General features: G+C 38.3%; 1 protein-coding gene across 8 annotated transcripts in view; it reads right to left on the minus strand.

The window, feature by feature from the left end:
* The window catches only part of gria3b (glutamate receptor, ionotropic, AMPA 3b), a 120,911-nt gene that overhangs the window by 36,325 nt on the left and 67,949 nt on the right, over positions 1–16,637 (minus strand). For all 8 annotated transcript variants that reach the window (XR_013284928.1, XR_013284929.1, XM_077531852.1 and 5 more), the window contains exon 4: positions 7,308–7,495. Coding sequence is in view for 6 of the 8 variants with exons in the window: in XM_077531852.1 (XP_077387978.1) it covers positions 7,308–7,495 (188 nt within the window). In the remaining 2 variants the exon portion in view is untranslated. The remainder of the gene's footprint in view (positions 1–7,307; positions 7,496–16,637) is intronic.

A 16,637-nucleotide genomic window follows, 5' to 3' on the forward strand; every position in this document is an offset into this window, starting at 1 on the left:
TCCAGAGGGGCAATTGTCTCTTCTTTGCTGTGGAGATTTCGCCGCGTTCCACTTCACTCACAATGAATTGGAGATTTAAGAGCTTCGGTTCACTTGTTCAGTGTCCCCTAGTGGAATTATTAGCACGCTTTGGCTAACAGCCATTGGCAAGAAGATGATACGCTCCTCTGTGCATTAGACAGGGTTGGGCTGGTTACTATATTCCGATACGGTTAGTAATTAATTACCTGTTCGCAAATGTAGTGCGTAATAAAATACCCACTTGATTACTTGTAATTACTTGTGGATTAGTCCAATACTAAATATGCCAATAAAGACAACATAAATTAAAATTTTTCTAACAATTTCTCACAGAAAAAAACGGGGAAAAAAACAAACAAAAAAACAGCGTACTAACCCCCAACTCCCGTGGTTATGATATGATGATAATGTTACACATGATCAACTGCAAAACAATCTGGTTTATTCACGGTGTTTCACAGATTAAATGTAAAATATGGTGTTTGATTAGTAAAGCAGTTTGTGATTGTGTTCAAGGAAGTGAAATACTAGCTAGCTGCTCGCTAATGTTAATTTTGTTGATGAAAGAGTTATAGTCAACAACCTTTCATTTTTTTTCATTTAATCTACCTATTTTTTCTGTAACTGTAGCACAATAGGTTACCTTTTTTATGTCCAAATTATGTAAATCCGTTCGATATATTCCGTTTCTCTCTAAGCATGGCATTAGGGCATACATTGTGCCCATGATTTAATACACAATGAAGCCATACAATATAGCTGTCATGTGCTGGCTACGCTCCGACTGCTGAACATTTCCAAACACCTGATTCATATTCAGCAGATTGTCATTGCTGAGATATGAGATCAATTTGAGACTTGATGCCTCAAGGCAATGAAAATAATGAGACACCCTCGTGAGCGCAACTTTTTATGTGAGGCTTTTTGAAACAGCAAGGTGTCCTTCTCCTCTCTGGGTGAAAACGATCGCTGTGATTTTGCTTTATGTCGTAAGCAAAAACATGCTCTGCTTCGCAGACTTTAGTGTCACAACACTGCATCCTTGACACGTGCATAAATTGTCAGCAAAACATTCTCAGCCTTTGGAGTCAGCAGGTCCTTTTCTTTTTGATGATAACACAAGAATGCAATTTAATTCTGTACATAATAGCAGTGAGCAAAAGGCCCGCAACAGTCAGGATTGGTGCCAGGAATTTAAATACAGTAATTAGATTTTTGGGCAGAAAGTTGAACTATATTTCTTTCAGGCATTCTGCATGGATGCCAATATTGCGGCTACACTCATAAAGACCTTGGCCTTTGGGTGGGTATTTGACTTAATGTCTTTATTAAGTGATTGCCATTTAAAAAAAAAAGATATATATATATATATATATATATATATATATATATATATATATATATATATATATATATATATATAGGTTGGAGTAATCTGCTTCTGAATGTTTGGAATTCTTGTTTTAAATTGCCAAATTTGCATGAATGTAACTCAACCCACAGTTTTCGTCTTTAGACTGCAAACTACATAGAATCGACAGCAACTCTGCTGGTTTGAAGTGCACTCGATTTTGCCAGACTGGTTTTAAGACATGGTTTATCAATCATCATTTACCAATATATCAACATTACTTTTATGCTGTTATATAAATGGCACTAACCTTGAAACCTTTTATTGATTTTTTGTTTTTGTTTTTGTTTTTTGTTTTTGTTTTGTTTTTTGTAATTGGCAAATCAATAAAAGCGCTATATCAAAAAGTCTGCTCTTACAAAAATGTTTAAAATAGGGTGTCAGGTGTAAACCTGATTCAAAGCAGAAAAATGAGAGGTGGCGGAGAGAATTTTTCCAATATCTTTTAAATACCATTAAAAAAAATAATATTGTGACGTGTCACCTATGCAGCATTGCAGTTTTTGGAGTCAATCACAAGAAGGAGTCATGCCATTTGAACGCAGAGAAAACTCTTTCCAGCTCTGCACTTCAGCAAACTGAGAAAATTGTTCCTCACTTCTCCAAGTTTTTGGGGTGGAATCGCCCGAGTTTTAATTGTAATGTTAGACAAATACCTTTACATTCAATTGCCACACTGCTTTTAGTGCTATCCCAAATCTTTCTTGGTGACCAAAACAATCTTTTTAAAATGGTATATGAACCGTCTGGATGTTTTGTGTGCAAAACCATCACCAGCGAGACAAGCCAGGCTGCGGTCCGCTTCTCCGAAAATTCCCTAATAAAGTGACCTTAGAAATACAATCAGCTTGGTCATCCTAGGAGAACTCACTTCTTATCTGAAGCGCGAGAAAATACTTTGTCACCACAAAACGAGGGGAAAAAAATTTGTAATTGCGCTGATGTAGATGTATTTTGCAGCAAATATTTCAACTTTTCTGTCCTATCTACCGTTTAATTCTAACAGCTTAATTAGAAAAATAAATGAATACGCCTGTTGCCAACAGTGTGCATAACCTGCTCGTGAGCGAACATGCAATTTGGCACCCACTATTTGGGATCTTAATTAATGGCCCAAAGATGGTGCTTCTTGCCACACACCCAAATATTTTTTTTCCCACCACAGCCCCATCTGCTGGATGTGGTGGGTCACTGTCTCATTTGGCCCGATGCAAGTGGACAGTAACTATGAAACGGGAAAAAAAGTGCATATGCAGTTTTATCCTGATCCTCACCAAAATGTATTGGCTTCCTTTTGCCAGCACCACTTGTGTTAGCTATCAACACATAAATATTCACCTTGTGTTTATGTATAGGTCTACGTGATTTATTTTTGTAGCTGTAGTTACGCTGCATGAGCTGGTCACAAAGAGGAATAAGCTTGTCTGATTGGTTCATTTGTATTCCAATTCTCTCATAGGATAATGTTCCTACTATAATCAAATTTTCTTTTCACTTTCATGAATTAAAATAAAGGCAAAATTTTTCAGATTGTGTGAATTGCCCAAGTGTGTTTTCCATGTAGTGAGGGACAGCTAACTGTCTCTGTGGGAAAGCATTATGACCACACTTTATGCCTCTGCAGGCAGGAGAAGGGATGTTGGAACAAATCCCCAGATGCGCCGCTCAAATTTTGTTCTTTTTCCATGAATCCTTCTCACTTTCTGTATGAAAATGCAGCTTTGGCAGAGCCAGCTCGTTCCCTTCCAGTCTTTGAACAGCTTGTGCGCCCTGGGCCTGTCCCAGACGCTTCATTTAAATTTATTTATTTATTTGTCTCTCCCCCTCGCCTGCTTCTCTTTACACTGGCGATGAGCAGGCTGTTGCCTCTGAGCAAACTCCGGCGAAGAAATCCCGGGAGGGAAGCGGGCCAGGAAGGCGCATAGCAGATAGGAGGCTATATGTGTGCAATCTCATAGATGCATCAGATTAGTCATGGCTTTATATATGGCCGGACACTGTACTCGCAAAAAGGCCGATTCATTTTGAGGAATTATCATTTCGATCAGTGTAGCAAGACAGCAGATGCTCAAGCATGTGTGCAATAAAAAATGTGTTGTGACTCAGGAAAGAATGGCCGTTGCATTAATTTCTCTGCACTGCAGTGTATTGATGGGAAAAGTCCTGCTGGTGATAAATACAAAGTGGCTGTTAAACAATAAAATGGTAATGGCCCCGATAGCCTCCTCCTCAGCATCCCAAAATTCACGTGTTGAAACTTTATTTTCCGAAACAAAATTGTGCCTGATGCAGCATTATGCAAATATGTTTTTCAGAGGGTCGCTACGTAATTTCAAGCTGTAAATCGAGTTAATAAAAGTGAGTCTGCTTACCACTGAGCATAAAGCGGCACAGTATTGAATTTTGTCATTGCTTAATTCATGCAAATTACAATATTTGCATATCACAAACCTAAAAGACGATCCTCTCTGTATTAAGGTAAATAAAAGTATTTATTTTGGGTTCGCAGATGCGACATTGAGCAAATATTTACACACTCACCAGCCACCGGGGGCAGAGGCATAACAGCTCACTAAGGGGTAGCCATAAGGTGACATGCAGGTGAAGTGCCTTGGCTGCACAGCACACATGGTCGAAAGTCATATTACATTCCAGTCGCAGTTCCATAAAATAAAACACACTTTTACCAAATTTACACACTCATAATACAAACAGCAAAAAAATCTAAGTAAAAATCAACATTTTGGTGAGCTTAATTTAGTAGATAATTGCTTTTTCTTTTCCTTTTCTTTGCTCATAAACTTCTATTTCATATACTGATTCGCTAGCTTATTCATTTAAATCACACCAAAGAAGCACAATGAAACATTCTCTTAATTATTACACATCTTAATAAACATTGCTTTTTACTATTCGTTCCTGATTGCATTATGAGTTTGATGGGCAAGGCTGGTAGCCATATGTATGCATTTTATTTAATTAAACCTGAGTCTGTGGATGGGATGATAAACAAATATTTCTCGGCCATGTTGATTTTGGATTCATTCAAGATTCCTGCATGCCGCTCAATAGTGTCAACACTTAATAAGATAGATGGTCAAGTTGGATCAAAAAGTATGACAATGCGGTAGTGTTTACCCTCTCATAGAAGTGTTAATATTTCTATAATTGGGGTTTATAGTGATGTTGAGATATATTAGGAACTGACACAGGTGCAACTATAATAATAAACATATTTTAGAAATTTGTCTTTCTCTATATCTAGCTAGCTTCAGTATCTAGCTAGCTAGCTAGCTACAGTAGTTTTTGTTGTCTATTTTGCTAGCTATCTAGCTAGCTACAGTGAATGTCTGTCTATCTGTCTGTCTGTCACTCTGGTAGATTGTCAATCATCAAAAATGGCACCACTAGTTTCTAGCTAGCTAGCCCCCAACTGGCTATTGCCAGTATCAATGTGATTTAATGTTTTGTAGTGTTTAACGCTATTAAAGTTAATGTTTCCATTCCAAGCATTTTAACAATCAGTCATTAACTTGTTTTTACATTTATATGTTCAAAGTCTCAAAATGTTACTTGACGCTTTGCCTGTCCAGTTTTCAATGATGTAAACAAAGGTTGTCGGTGAAATTTGTCCGTGACTTTGGTGATTGAAACTCGTCATTTGTCCTTCAGTAAGGACAGTCGTTAGTTGGTACAACTACAGCAGCAGGTAGACACATGAAGTTTATGTCCAGGTATAAGCGAGTGTCACATTGGGAGCAATTTGCCCACAAAGCAGACGCCTAGTCCCTGTTTTAATGTGCGCACTTATGTGCCTCAATAGGGGGTCTGCAGCAAAGAGAAGTCCAGCAGCTTCCCTCAATTCCTCTGACTCATCTGCGCTAGTGGATTATTTCAATTAGGCAAGGACAGGAAAAAAAAAAAAAAAAAGTTTCATGCTGAGGTTATCACTGATAAAAATGGGCCAAATTAGGCCCACTGCTGTTATGAAGGTTATTAGAGCTCTATCTCCCCCTGTGCTGAAAAACAAAGTTTAGCCAATATGATATACATAGCTGGTGAAGTGGAAAATATGTCTAAAAGTAGGTATAAAAAACATCTTTAATGAGAACAAAATCATCATTTTGGCCCAGCATCCTTATTATTGGAACAATTACACAGGAACGCATTAATGCACCTTCAGACTAGTAAAAAAAAAACAAAAAAAAAAACAGCAACACAAAATTAATGTTTGAAAGTATGAATCTGGCTAGAAATGAGACTTGTGCATAACAAATGAAGTTAAAAGTCATTGAGAGGATTTTGGTGAGGCACCGAGACACCAATATTCAAATGAATGTTAACAAGCACAATCTAATTTGTTAGATAATTGCCTTCTAAGCTGAGGCAACGGCAGCAAGCACTCGGGTGCACGGTAAAATGATGCAAGATTGCACTTCGACTATTGTGGGAACGAATGGACAAAATGGAAGAAGTGATTTTGGGTTTCCTCTTTTAAGTTTATTTTTTTTCCCCACAAAGAAGAGGATTAACCGAGCAACGTCATTGGTGGCCTCTCCAAAATAGCTTCACACTTTCAACTTTAATCTCTGGTTCAGCTTCAAATCCCACAATGCAGGCTGTGACCCTTTCAGCTGTTAGCTGTTGGCCAAAATCTTGCTCAGTGGAAAACACATAAATGATGAACCATAATTACCACATTTAAACTAGTTGATTTTAATTTAAGAAAATGAGAAAATCAAGCCTAACCCTAAATTGCATTCCAAAAGAGGGTTGTATCTTATCTTATGTGATGTGGTTCATTTGGGAAAGGTCCATTACATTGGACCTGGATCGGTGGATGGCTCAGCCCATTTAATTAATTTTGGGATTGGCGATCGGCCGATCCCTTAAAATAAAACCAATCTGGTCCACCGATCTCCATCTCCCTCCTCAGAAGTCTGAAAAACTCAGCCACTTACCTCTCCTGCTGTGAGATGACTAATAGGCTTTTCATTTTTATTTAACGCATTCAAAACCATAAACATGTTAATACATTTTTTAAATACTTTGTCCTTCACTCCCCAAAACAAATTTACACATTTTATTTATTTTTTTATGCAAGGGCATACAGAAGGCTTTGATGTAGCTTAGGTGGCTTAAAGCAATGATAGTTATTACAAAAAAACGGCCAACAGGTGGCAGCAGAATATGAGATCAGTCAGGGCTATGTTTCAACAAGCTCTTTTTGACATTGTTTTCACCAGGAATGAGAATATTTATGAAACTTAGCTCCAGTCTAATGCTAATTGCTGCAGAACGGAAACAGACACAAATTGACTTTTTTTCTAATGAAAAGAAGAGAAACTAATCTTTCTTTTGGTAGATATTTTCCATGTTTTTATAGTAATAGGACACACTATTCTGTGGGCTGGCAAAATCAGCCCAACGGCTGGTGAATCAGTTAATTAAGAGCCATTTTCCAAAACTTTTATCTACATGAGTGTGTCGGGCGTTTTTTTGGGCAGCAGCGCTTCCCTGCTGCTGCTGAAAATGATGACAAAAACACAATATAATGAAGTCAGTGGGAGGGCCAAAGCAAGATTCCATGTTAAGCAACGAAGCTAAGAGGAATTTTATTGAAAGAAACAAAGTGTCCCTCTGCACCCTGTTTTAAGTAAAGCAAACAAACAAAATGACTGTGAGGAAACACTGATGTTTCCCATAATGCAACTGGGCCGAGTTTTTTTCTTGCCTTGTCTTTTTACCACATCTAGTGTTTAAAACATTTTTATAAAACACAGCCACATAAAATTTCATTTTGACGATAATTAAATGTCAAGAGTTGGGCTTTTTCAGCACGATCCATCTTACGGCGAGTGTGGGGAAAGCTCACCTGCTCTAATATGGTGTTGATCCTGTCCACCTCACAGTCAATCACAAAGCGCTTTTCCTGCCTCCTGTCCATCTCCTCGATGATGCGTTTGAACTCCGCCGCATCCGTGGTGCCGCTGACGGAGCGAGCGGTCACCTGCCAGTTGTTTGCCACCGCCGCCTCCATGATGGCCTGCAAAATGGAGAAGCCTGGAAAGGGAGGGAGAGACAACCGTGACCCTGAGGATTAGACAGTGGAAAGGTTGGCACACCGTCAGGGTTTGCCAGGATTGAGTGGCTGCTAATTTATTCTACAGGGGTTTCCGCTTGAATCCAAAGGTCAAAGGCCATCTCATTACAATCTAAAATAGCATTCAGAAGTCCCACGAGATTATTGTATGGAGGCTTGGCTTCGTGCGGCGCTGGCTGTGTGTGTGCTGATCCACATTTGCATATTGAAAAGGCAATATAATGAAGTGAAAAGAGCGGAATTATATCTCCATATTATTAAAAGATCAGCGGGTGATGTTATTGCGCTTGGCAATCAATTGAATTATGGCATTTAGCTCAGCGACATGCTAACGTTGACACAACCTGCTTAGTGTCTCCTTGGAGGATTGTTCCGGCTCATATTGAAACAATATAAGATTTATTTAAGACAGATCTTATGCAGAGATAACTTTAACTTTAACAGATTATTCAGAAACACTATGGTGAGGTCAAACCACACATTTAGTTTGGCTGTAGTTTCTTTGTACAGTGACAGATGAAATATAAGAGCCCCAACTGCTTGGAAGCCTGCCTATATAGTAGAGCAAAGAAGGTGAAATTAATGAAACTCAAGCACAGAGCTGATATCTCATTAAGTCATACACAATGGAACTATGTAAAGATTGCTTTGGTTAATGTTGCACCATTTATCATCATATTTGCATAAAAGAGTACAAAAAAAACTATGTGTACTGTACATACTGCATAGATGTTTATATATACATATATAGAAAATGTGAGCACTTATACTGTTATGTGCTGAAGGTTGGATCCCAAAGCGCAGACACAAATACGATTTTAACTATCTATTCACATCGAGAGGCGTGGAGCAAACTTGACTAGATGAGAAATAAAGAGAGTTGCACAGAGAGACAGTGGTAATAATCCGACAAAGACGCACACATTTCTCAGACAGCTACTACAGACAGTGAATCGATCTGATTGGTTGTGACTAAGTAAAGGATTAAAGATTGACATCACAAAGTATAAAACCAATTGAAACATCACAGCATTTTTCCAGTTGAAACCAGATGATGGTTACACAAGTTCAAAACAGACACTTGACCTCACGGTTGTGAACCCAAACTTAACAGGTCATGAACTCAAACTTAACCCTGGCCTGACCCTAGACATGACAAAGCATGACATAGTGCTTTTATCTACATCATACTAGGGGTGTAACAAAAACCGGTTTGAACTGGCAAATCGTCTTTTTTTTGGTGTTTTTTTTGTTTTTGACTTAAAAGATGCGAGTGCATCAAACTGAATCGAACCAATCCACTTTGAAATATATTGAGATATACGCATCAAATTGACTTTTATTGGAGAGAAATATCTTAGAAGTAAATTGCACCTTTACAGTACTGACAGGTTCATTCAACTGTATGTAACAGTGTATATATATATATATATATATATGTATATATATATTGATTGATGCAGGTGATTGTTATGGAAATGACATTCGGAAGCCGTGGTTAGAGTTAATATCCGTCATTATTTTTTTTCCTCACTGTGAGTAATTTTTCCGCAAGGCCTTATCTCAGTAAACAGGCAGCCTACAAACAACCTCGGAGACCACAGCAAAACAACTTTCTTCATTTCTCCGCGCTTTCTTCATTTCTGCGCATTTCCCCCTTCCTTTGCAGTCCTTTTGAATGACAAAGTAACCTTTTCTTAAGAAGCAGCGTTCGTAAGCACTCTGAGACTGTTGCACAGTGTGCGTCTGCCCTTCTGATGTGCCTCCTGCACTGCAGCAAATAGTCACATCCTCAGCACATGACCTTTTTCGTGAGTATAGCCAAGACCAACTCAGAGTGTGTCATCCTTCCCAAAGAGCGAGGGTGCTCCCTCTGGAGACGTCCGCCTGTCAGGACTCAAGGTTATCGGGCGACTGGTTGTCTGCTCGTTTGTGTTTTTTTTTTTTAAGGTGGGGGCATGCACAGGTGAGCTTGTAGTCCCTTAGCAATTTCTCAGTCACAGCAGTCGTTAAAATGGTGAGCTTGTTTTCCGCAAAATTTTACTTGCAAAACACGCAAAATAATTCAGTTCAATTCAAATATATTTGAAGTTTTTATATTGACTGTCGATGAGTTGTAGTTCTACAATACAAAATCCCAAACTGGTAAAAAAAAAAAAATGTCTGACAGTGAAGTGAAATAGTCTGAAGCTTTTCTAAAGTGTCACCCATTTTCCATGAGCACAACGGCAGCAGCGGCAGCCTCTCATTGCGCTGCACTTCCTCCCATCTGTGGTACCTACAGCCAAAGTTGCAAAGTGACGATTTGAATAACACGGATGCATTATTCATTTTCCCGAGGCAAACGCTCAGAACCTCACCAACCCCGAGCCAGCTGGATAGCATGGCAGGCTTCCCAGCAATAAAAGCTCCTCACATTAAGAGATGTCATGCAGTTTAACTGGGTTAAAATGCTCTCTGGTGGGTTGGGACCCATTTGAGTGGAGGGCTGGTCTCGGCAAAAAAGATCAATGAACCATTTTCTTCCTTATAATCACGGCGTATGACTTGATAATTATGAATAAAGTATGCACAAAAAGCATCATAGAAGAAGAAATCCTACAGTGGGAAATTTTTTTAAATCTTGGATGTGAAATAAAAGCACAAATTATGCTAATTACCATGAGCAGGGGACTCTTATCAGCGAGATTAGAATCACACAAACCTTTTTTTTATTTTGAAATGGCTGATATTTTCCTCTCTACCTGCCTGTGGCGAGCCACAAAACCCTGAGCATGTGAACAATTGGATTCATTGAAGATTCAAGGAAGATTCCATGCTTGCCTGCTTTTACATTTGTATGGAAATTAGCAGATGGGATCTGGTTAGAAGTAAATAGTCTGTCAAGAAATTGATTACTTTTAGACCTGTTTCTTTAAAAGTCAGCTCTGAAAGTTGGTGTGCCTTAGGCCAACTTTAAAACAACTTTTAAATGTAAAATTAACCAAACCACAAGAGTGTTAGCATGTCTGTACTGAGAAGTGGGAATTTGGTACCCACCCCCAATCGTTTGTGTGTTCCCTCGTTTATCGCGGGTGTTACGTTCCAAAAACTACCCGCAATAATGGAAATCCGCGTTAAATAAAAAAAACAAAAAAAAAAACAAATCCCAATAATTATACATTTTTTTTTAGTTTGTCTTATGTTTTTTGTTGTTTTGGTATTTGTAATTTTATTATAAATTCTTTTTCATTCATCATTTATGTTCTTTTTTCATTCACATTCATTTTTTTCCCATTAAAAGTATGTTTGTTTGTTTTTTCATTTACTTATTATACAGCACAGTATATATATTTTTTGTTTATTATGTTTTTTTGTTTTGGTATGATTTTTAGTTTATTATAAATGCCTTTTCATTCATCATATATGTTGTTTATTCATTTACATTCATTTTTATCATTAAAAGTACGTTTTTTTTAAAATTATTATACAGCACATTATATATTTTTTTAAATTTATGTTTTCTTTGTTTTGGCATGTATTTTATTTTATTATAAATGTTTTTACATTTACGTTCATTTTTCCATTAAAGTATTTTTTTTTATTTACTTATTATACAGCACATTATATATATATTTTTTCGTTTGTTTTTCATTTTTGTTTTGGCATGATTTTTATTTTATTATAAATGCTTTTTCATTCATTGTGTGTACTGTACCCCCAAAGCTGTGTCGCCCAAAGGGGCGATTTAAAAAATTGAAAACAATGTTTCATAGGGTTTGATGCCTGCCCTTCAAATATGCATGAAATGTGTCACATTAGAAAGGCTGTTTACCCTCTGCCAGCCACTTAAATATGGTCTGATCAGGTGCACAGTAAATTTCAAAGAGTAAATTTTACTCTAGAAAAACTATATTCAGTCCCAGTCTAAACTAGAGCAAACTTTACACTTTGGAAGAGAGTCAAATATTAAAACAAATAAAAAATACCCAAGGGTTGAGGAACGATCGCAGAACCTTCGGGTTGTGAGATGGCCGATCTACCCGCTGATCCATGCCAGTCCTTATTGTGTCTTAGTATATCACTAGTGTCAGGTGACGTCCTCATACCGCTGACCATTTTTGGTCTCCTTTTGGACACACCAGCAATCTTATCCAACAGGAAGCGTGGCATAGCTCATGTGATAGAGTGCCCGTATCCCATGCTGAAGGTTGTGGGATTGTTCCTGAACCCTGTGATTTATTATTTTATTTTTTACATTATATATAATATTTTACTCTCTTCCAAGTGTAAAGTTTACTTTATTGCAGAGTAAAATTTACTCAATGTAAATCTCATTGTCGTAGCGCTGCTAGCTTGTCTCTGTTAATGCTAGTACTATTGTTTTTTAACTGCATTGGTTTTATTATTGGTTTCATTAAATGTTCCAGTCAGTTAAAGCATCAAATTTAATGCGTGTCATACAATATGAGTCTGCGTTTGTCTTCTCAGTGCACACAAAATCAAGCCTAGAGCGTTTAAAAGTGAATTTATTTATTGAGCGTGTTATAAAACAGGGACTGTGATAACTGTAATTGCGTAACTGCAGTAGCCACTGATGTTTTTCCCACTCAGTGCATGCTTGTTTCCTTTGTCCGACCGTGCAAACTTGTCATCAAAGTTGAACCAAGAAGAAGCGTGGGCAGGCCGTGTGTGTGTGTGTGTGTGTGTGCGTCTAATCTGAATGTGTGAAGGGGCACAAACCTGGGAGTTGAGTTGCTTTTTAAATCCCCGACACCCACTTGAAACAACCGTGCGCCCGAGTGCATGCAAGACGGCGCCGCGATGGGTGGAAACTCAATCATTTCCTTTTTAAACCGATATCCCAACATTGCAGTCTGCAATCAAATCCCGCCTGAGCCTTTGGACGCTCAGCGCGCGTATAAATCAGACTTGTTGTGGCGGCGAGCGCCGTCCTCTTCGTTGCCTGTGAGTCGGATTTTAACAGGATGAGTTCTGAAACGTCACCCGTGGCGGCTCGGCCGTAATTGAATTGCATCTAATCTCATCGCCCGGCTCCTCTGGTTCCCCGCTTCTCATTAGGGCGGGCACGGGATGTCGCAGGCCCCCCATCCTCCGCTCGCTCTCATTCGCGACCCTCTCGCATATCGCGCTGCTGACCCGGGCTAACTAGGCAAATTAGAGAGCCATATTGCACATTTCTCCAGGCATACACTTTAACCGCGACACACTGTCAGGTTTTCTTGCTCAAATTGTCAACTATATCGATGCAGAGAGTGCACAAATCCTAAACTTAATTGTGTGAATTCTGGATGTAATAAAGCAGGGATGTAACGATAAGCGCAATATCGTGATATTGTGATATTAAAACTGCCACAATATCGTCATCGTCATGTTCACAATATTTAAATACAATACATCTGTTAAAAAAGTCAGGTTGATTTCCATTTGTGCAGTTGTAGCACCCTCTGGTGGCTGGTTTTTTAGTGCAATTTAATTTTCATTAGGGATGTTTTGGCCCTTCTATGTTTAAAATCTACACTAATTGACAGATGAAGTGGAAAGTAATATGACTGTGAAGTAAGTTAATATGTGGAGGAACTCAATATGCGCGTCCGTTAACAACAACAACAACATAATAATAATAATAATAATAATAATAATAATAATAACATAACATTGCTGTTAAATACAAAAGCACAATATTGTGCTTTTTTTTAAATATGAGCCCATTTTTTTTACAACATTGTGACCTAATTTAAATATCGCCAACCTGCACACATTATCGTGATAATTATCGTAATGTGAGCTTCATATTGTGAAAATATCGTATTGTGACGTTTGGATATCGTTAAATCCCTATAATAAAGCATAACTTGATTATATTTTATTTTTTCTCTACGTTTTTGACGTGCTTCATCTTCAACATTTCTTGACCAACTCTCACCATGCCAACATCAACATATTCCAAACATTCAGGCCATGTGTCCATTTCTGATTCCAAAAATTCAGTTTCCCCAGAACTACACATTTTACGCACATTGAATGCAGTGTTAAATTTGACAAGAAATTTTAATTTTGTTTTAGTTATGGTAATTTGACAAAAAATAATAAAAGTTTTAGTCATAATTTAGTCACCTTATTGTATACGAGTTTTAATCCAATTTTAGTCAACGAAATAAAGAGCAATTTTAGTCGACTAAATTGACAATTTATCAATCAATCAATTAATGAAACAATCAAAATGATTGACAATTTAGTCTGTTTTCCTTCAGCATACATTTGAACTTTTATACAGAAAATTATAACACACCTCTTTGTAACTGTAGTTTAAAACACAAGACAAATTTAACACGTGTTGTTAGTATACTTTGTTACAATGAAACATGCTTAACTGACAATAATATGCCGTCTTAAAACTTAGTTTTCGCCTAAATTAAAACAAAAATGCATAATTGCCTGAAACATGTTTCAACATTAAATAAAGTGCAGTAAACAATTCCTGAGCGGTTCTTTTCTGTCATCCACGATTCATTTCTTCTTCTGATTGGATTTTGTGAATTTTCGTCACTGTTGTTTTCATTTTTCATTTAAATCACTGATGAAATTGCCAGTCAGTTTTAGTTATAGTCATCATCTCAGTGAATAGCTCCTGTTTTATTTATTTTTTTCATTTTCGCCTGAAAATGAATTACGACAAAAAATGACGAATTCTGGCGAATTCCAAAAATTCACACATGCTAAACAACAACAACAACAACAACAAAAACATATTGCCAAAATATTGCAAATTGTTCAGCAACATCTTTCCACAGCATTCCAAATCTTTCAACGTCATTCCGTATCATTCAACATCATTCCACATTTCATGTTGCTCATTTTCACCAATATAATTCCACATTATTCCATATCATTCAATCTTAATATTCAATATCAATCCATATACCGTATTTCTGTATGATACCACTTCCTTCCATATTGTCCTACATAATTCCATCTCATTCAACATGATTCTATATTTTTTCATTGGGCATTCCAACATTCACACATAAAAATAAGCAATCAAGAAAAACATGAGTGCACGTTAGCGTGAATGAATCGACCCCCAGGACTCCTTAAAGAATCCAAATGAAATGCCCACATGGTCATGACTTCAACTGTAAAAATGCAGCTGCTCTCTCCTCTCCACTTGCCAATACACATCAAAATGAAGGTCTGTGAAAGGGCGACACAGCCCACTGAGCACTGTCTAAGGTCTCAGAGAGCATCGGGAACAACTAATTGGAAACTACCAAGATAATGGCTTGGGCTCATAACTGTGGACTTGGCTGGATAACACGTTTAGGACTCCGCATCGCTGAAATAGGAAGACAATTCACATGCTTGACTGTGGGACATTTGCCAGACCGCAGTACATCTTCCTTGACTTTCCACTATTTTCACATTTTGAGTGAAAAAATGCTTGATAAATTCATAGTGTAATAGTAATGAAAACAAATACAATGAAAATAGTTACAAACAATGAAATTAAATGTCCATCCATCCATCCATCCATCCATCCATTGTCCTGACCGTTTATTCCTCACAAGGGTCACGGGGGGTGATGGAGCCTATTTCAGCTGGCTTTGGGAAGTAGGCGGGAACCGGTTGCCAGCCAATCGCAGGGCACGCAGAGACAAACAACCACTCACACGCACAAGCACACCTAGGGACAATTCAGGGTGCCAATTAACCTGCCATGCATGTCTTTGGAATGTGGGAGGAGACCGGAGTACCCGGAGAAGACCCACGCGGGCACGGGGAGAACATGCAAACTCCAGCCAGGAAGGCCGGAGCCTGGACTCGAACCCGAGTCCTCAGTACTGGGAGGCGGATGTGCTAACCACTCAGACCGCCGAGCCACCCATATGTATTTTTTAATAATAATAATGAAAAAAAAAAGTCCAAATGGATTATTGTAATCGGTTTATAATTTGACTGAAGATAAATGGGCTGCACTGTTGGGGTGTGCGCGTGGGGGTGTGCGTGTGTGTGTTGGGGGGGCGCAGGAGTCCGTGAAAATAGCATTTTCAATTTGCAGCATTGAAGTATTTGGGTTCAAAGTCATATTTTTGCACGGGGCCCTAAATCCCTGGTGGCGCCCCTGGTACTACCTGAGTGTTCATTTTGATGACTGATCTAAACACACCTACAACTAAACACCAACACACAAACACCCACTCGCACTCAATTTCACACCTTTGGGCAATTTAGAGTCTTCAATGAACCTTCCATGGAAACTCCACACAGACCCAAGCTGAGTGTCAAACTAAGAAATTCTTGACTCAGAGGCAGATGTGTTAATCACTACCCTACCATTCAGCCCAATACATCGAGTATGAATTAAAATGATTAATATGAACTACGCAATCCTTCCAATCGTCTCACGAAATCTCATTTTTGGCTCAATGAATCATCAAGTGTGCATCATTGCTTTCATATTCCCAACGATGCATTGTCTCTCCTGTCTTTTTGAGCGAGTCAAAATAAATAGTTACTTCTAAACACTATGTGGATCCTGCTGACTATTTGCCTCCTGGCTAAATATGCTCAGAGGATTCTGCGAGAATCCCCCCACTGTGTTTGCACAGTGGAAAATACAATCTTTGGCTTCGTAAAGCCTTTATATTTTCTCTCATTAGTCATTTGGCATTGGCCCATAGGTGTAAGTCGAAAATGATGGTTTGTGGTTTTAAACACCTCGTATAGCGCTACTGCGATTAAAGTCTGATGGTTGTCTATAATTGAGGACGTGGAAGTGGCTGTAAAAGTGTGGCATTTAATGTAGGGAGGTTTTCAAGAGGAGGTTATACTCAAGACTGCCTTGCTGTAAAAAAGACATATTGTGTATGGCATTTGTTACCAAGATGACTGGGACGCAGCTAGGGCGTTGCCACCAGGCAATCGGCTTCTACTTGCAAAGCAAGGTTAGCAGAAGCTAACAGGTAGCTAGCCTCTTCGCTGACAGACATTTTCAGAATTAGATATGATTCATTTGGTTATTTAATTTCAAACTGGATGGGTGTGCATAGACTCCAGAGACATCAATATTTTTAATATACAAATATTTAAACGTATACTTTC

The sequence above is a fragment of the Festucalex cinctus genome, chromosome 9 (genome assembly GCF_051991245.1).
Source record: "Festucalex cinctus isolate MCC-2025b chromosome 9, RoL_Fcin_1.0, whole genome shotgun sequence".
Taxonomy (NCBI): Eukaryota; Metazoa; Chordata; class Actinopteri; order Syngnathiformes; family Syngnathidae; genus Festucalex; species Festucalex cinctus.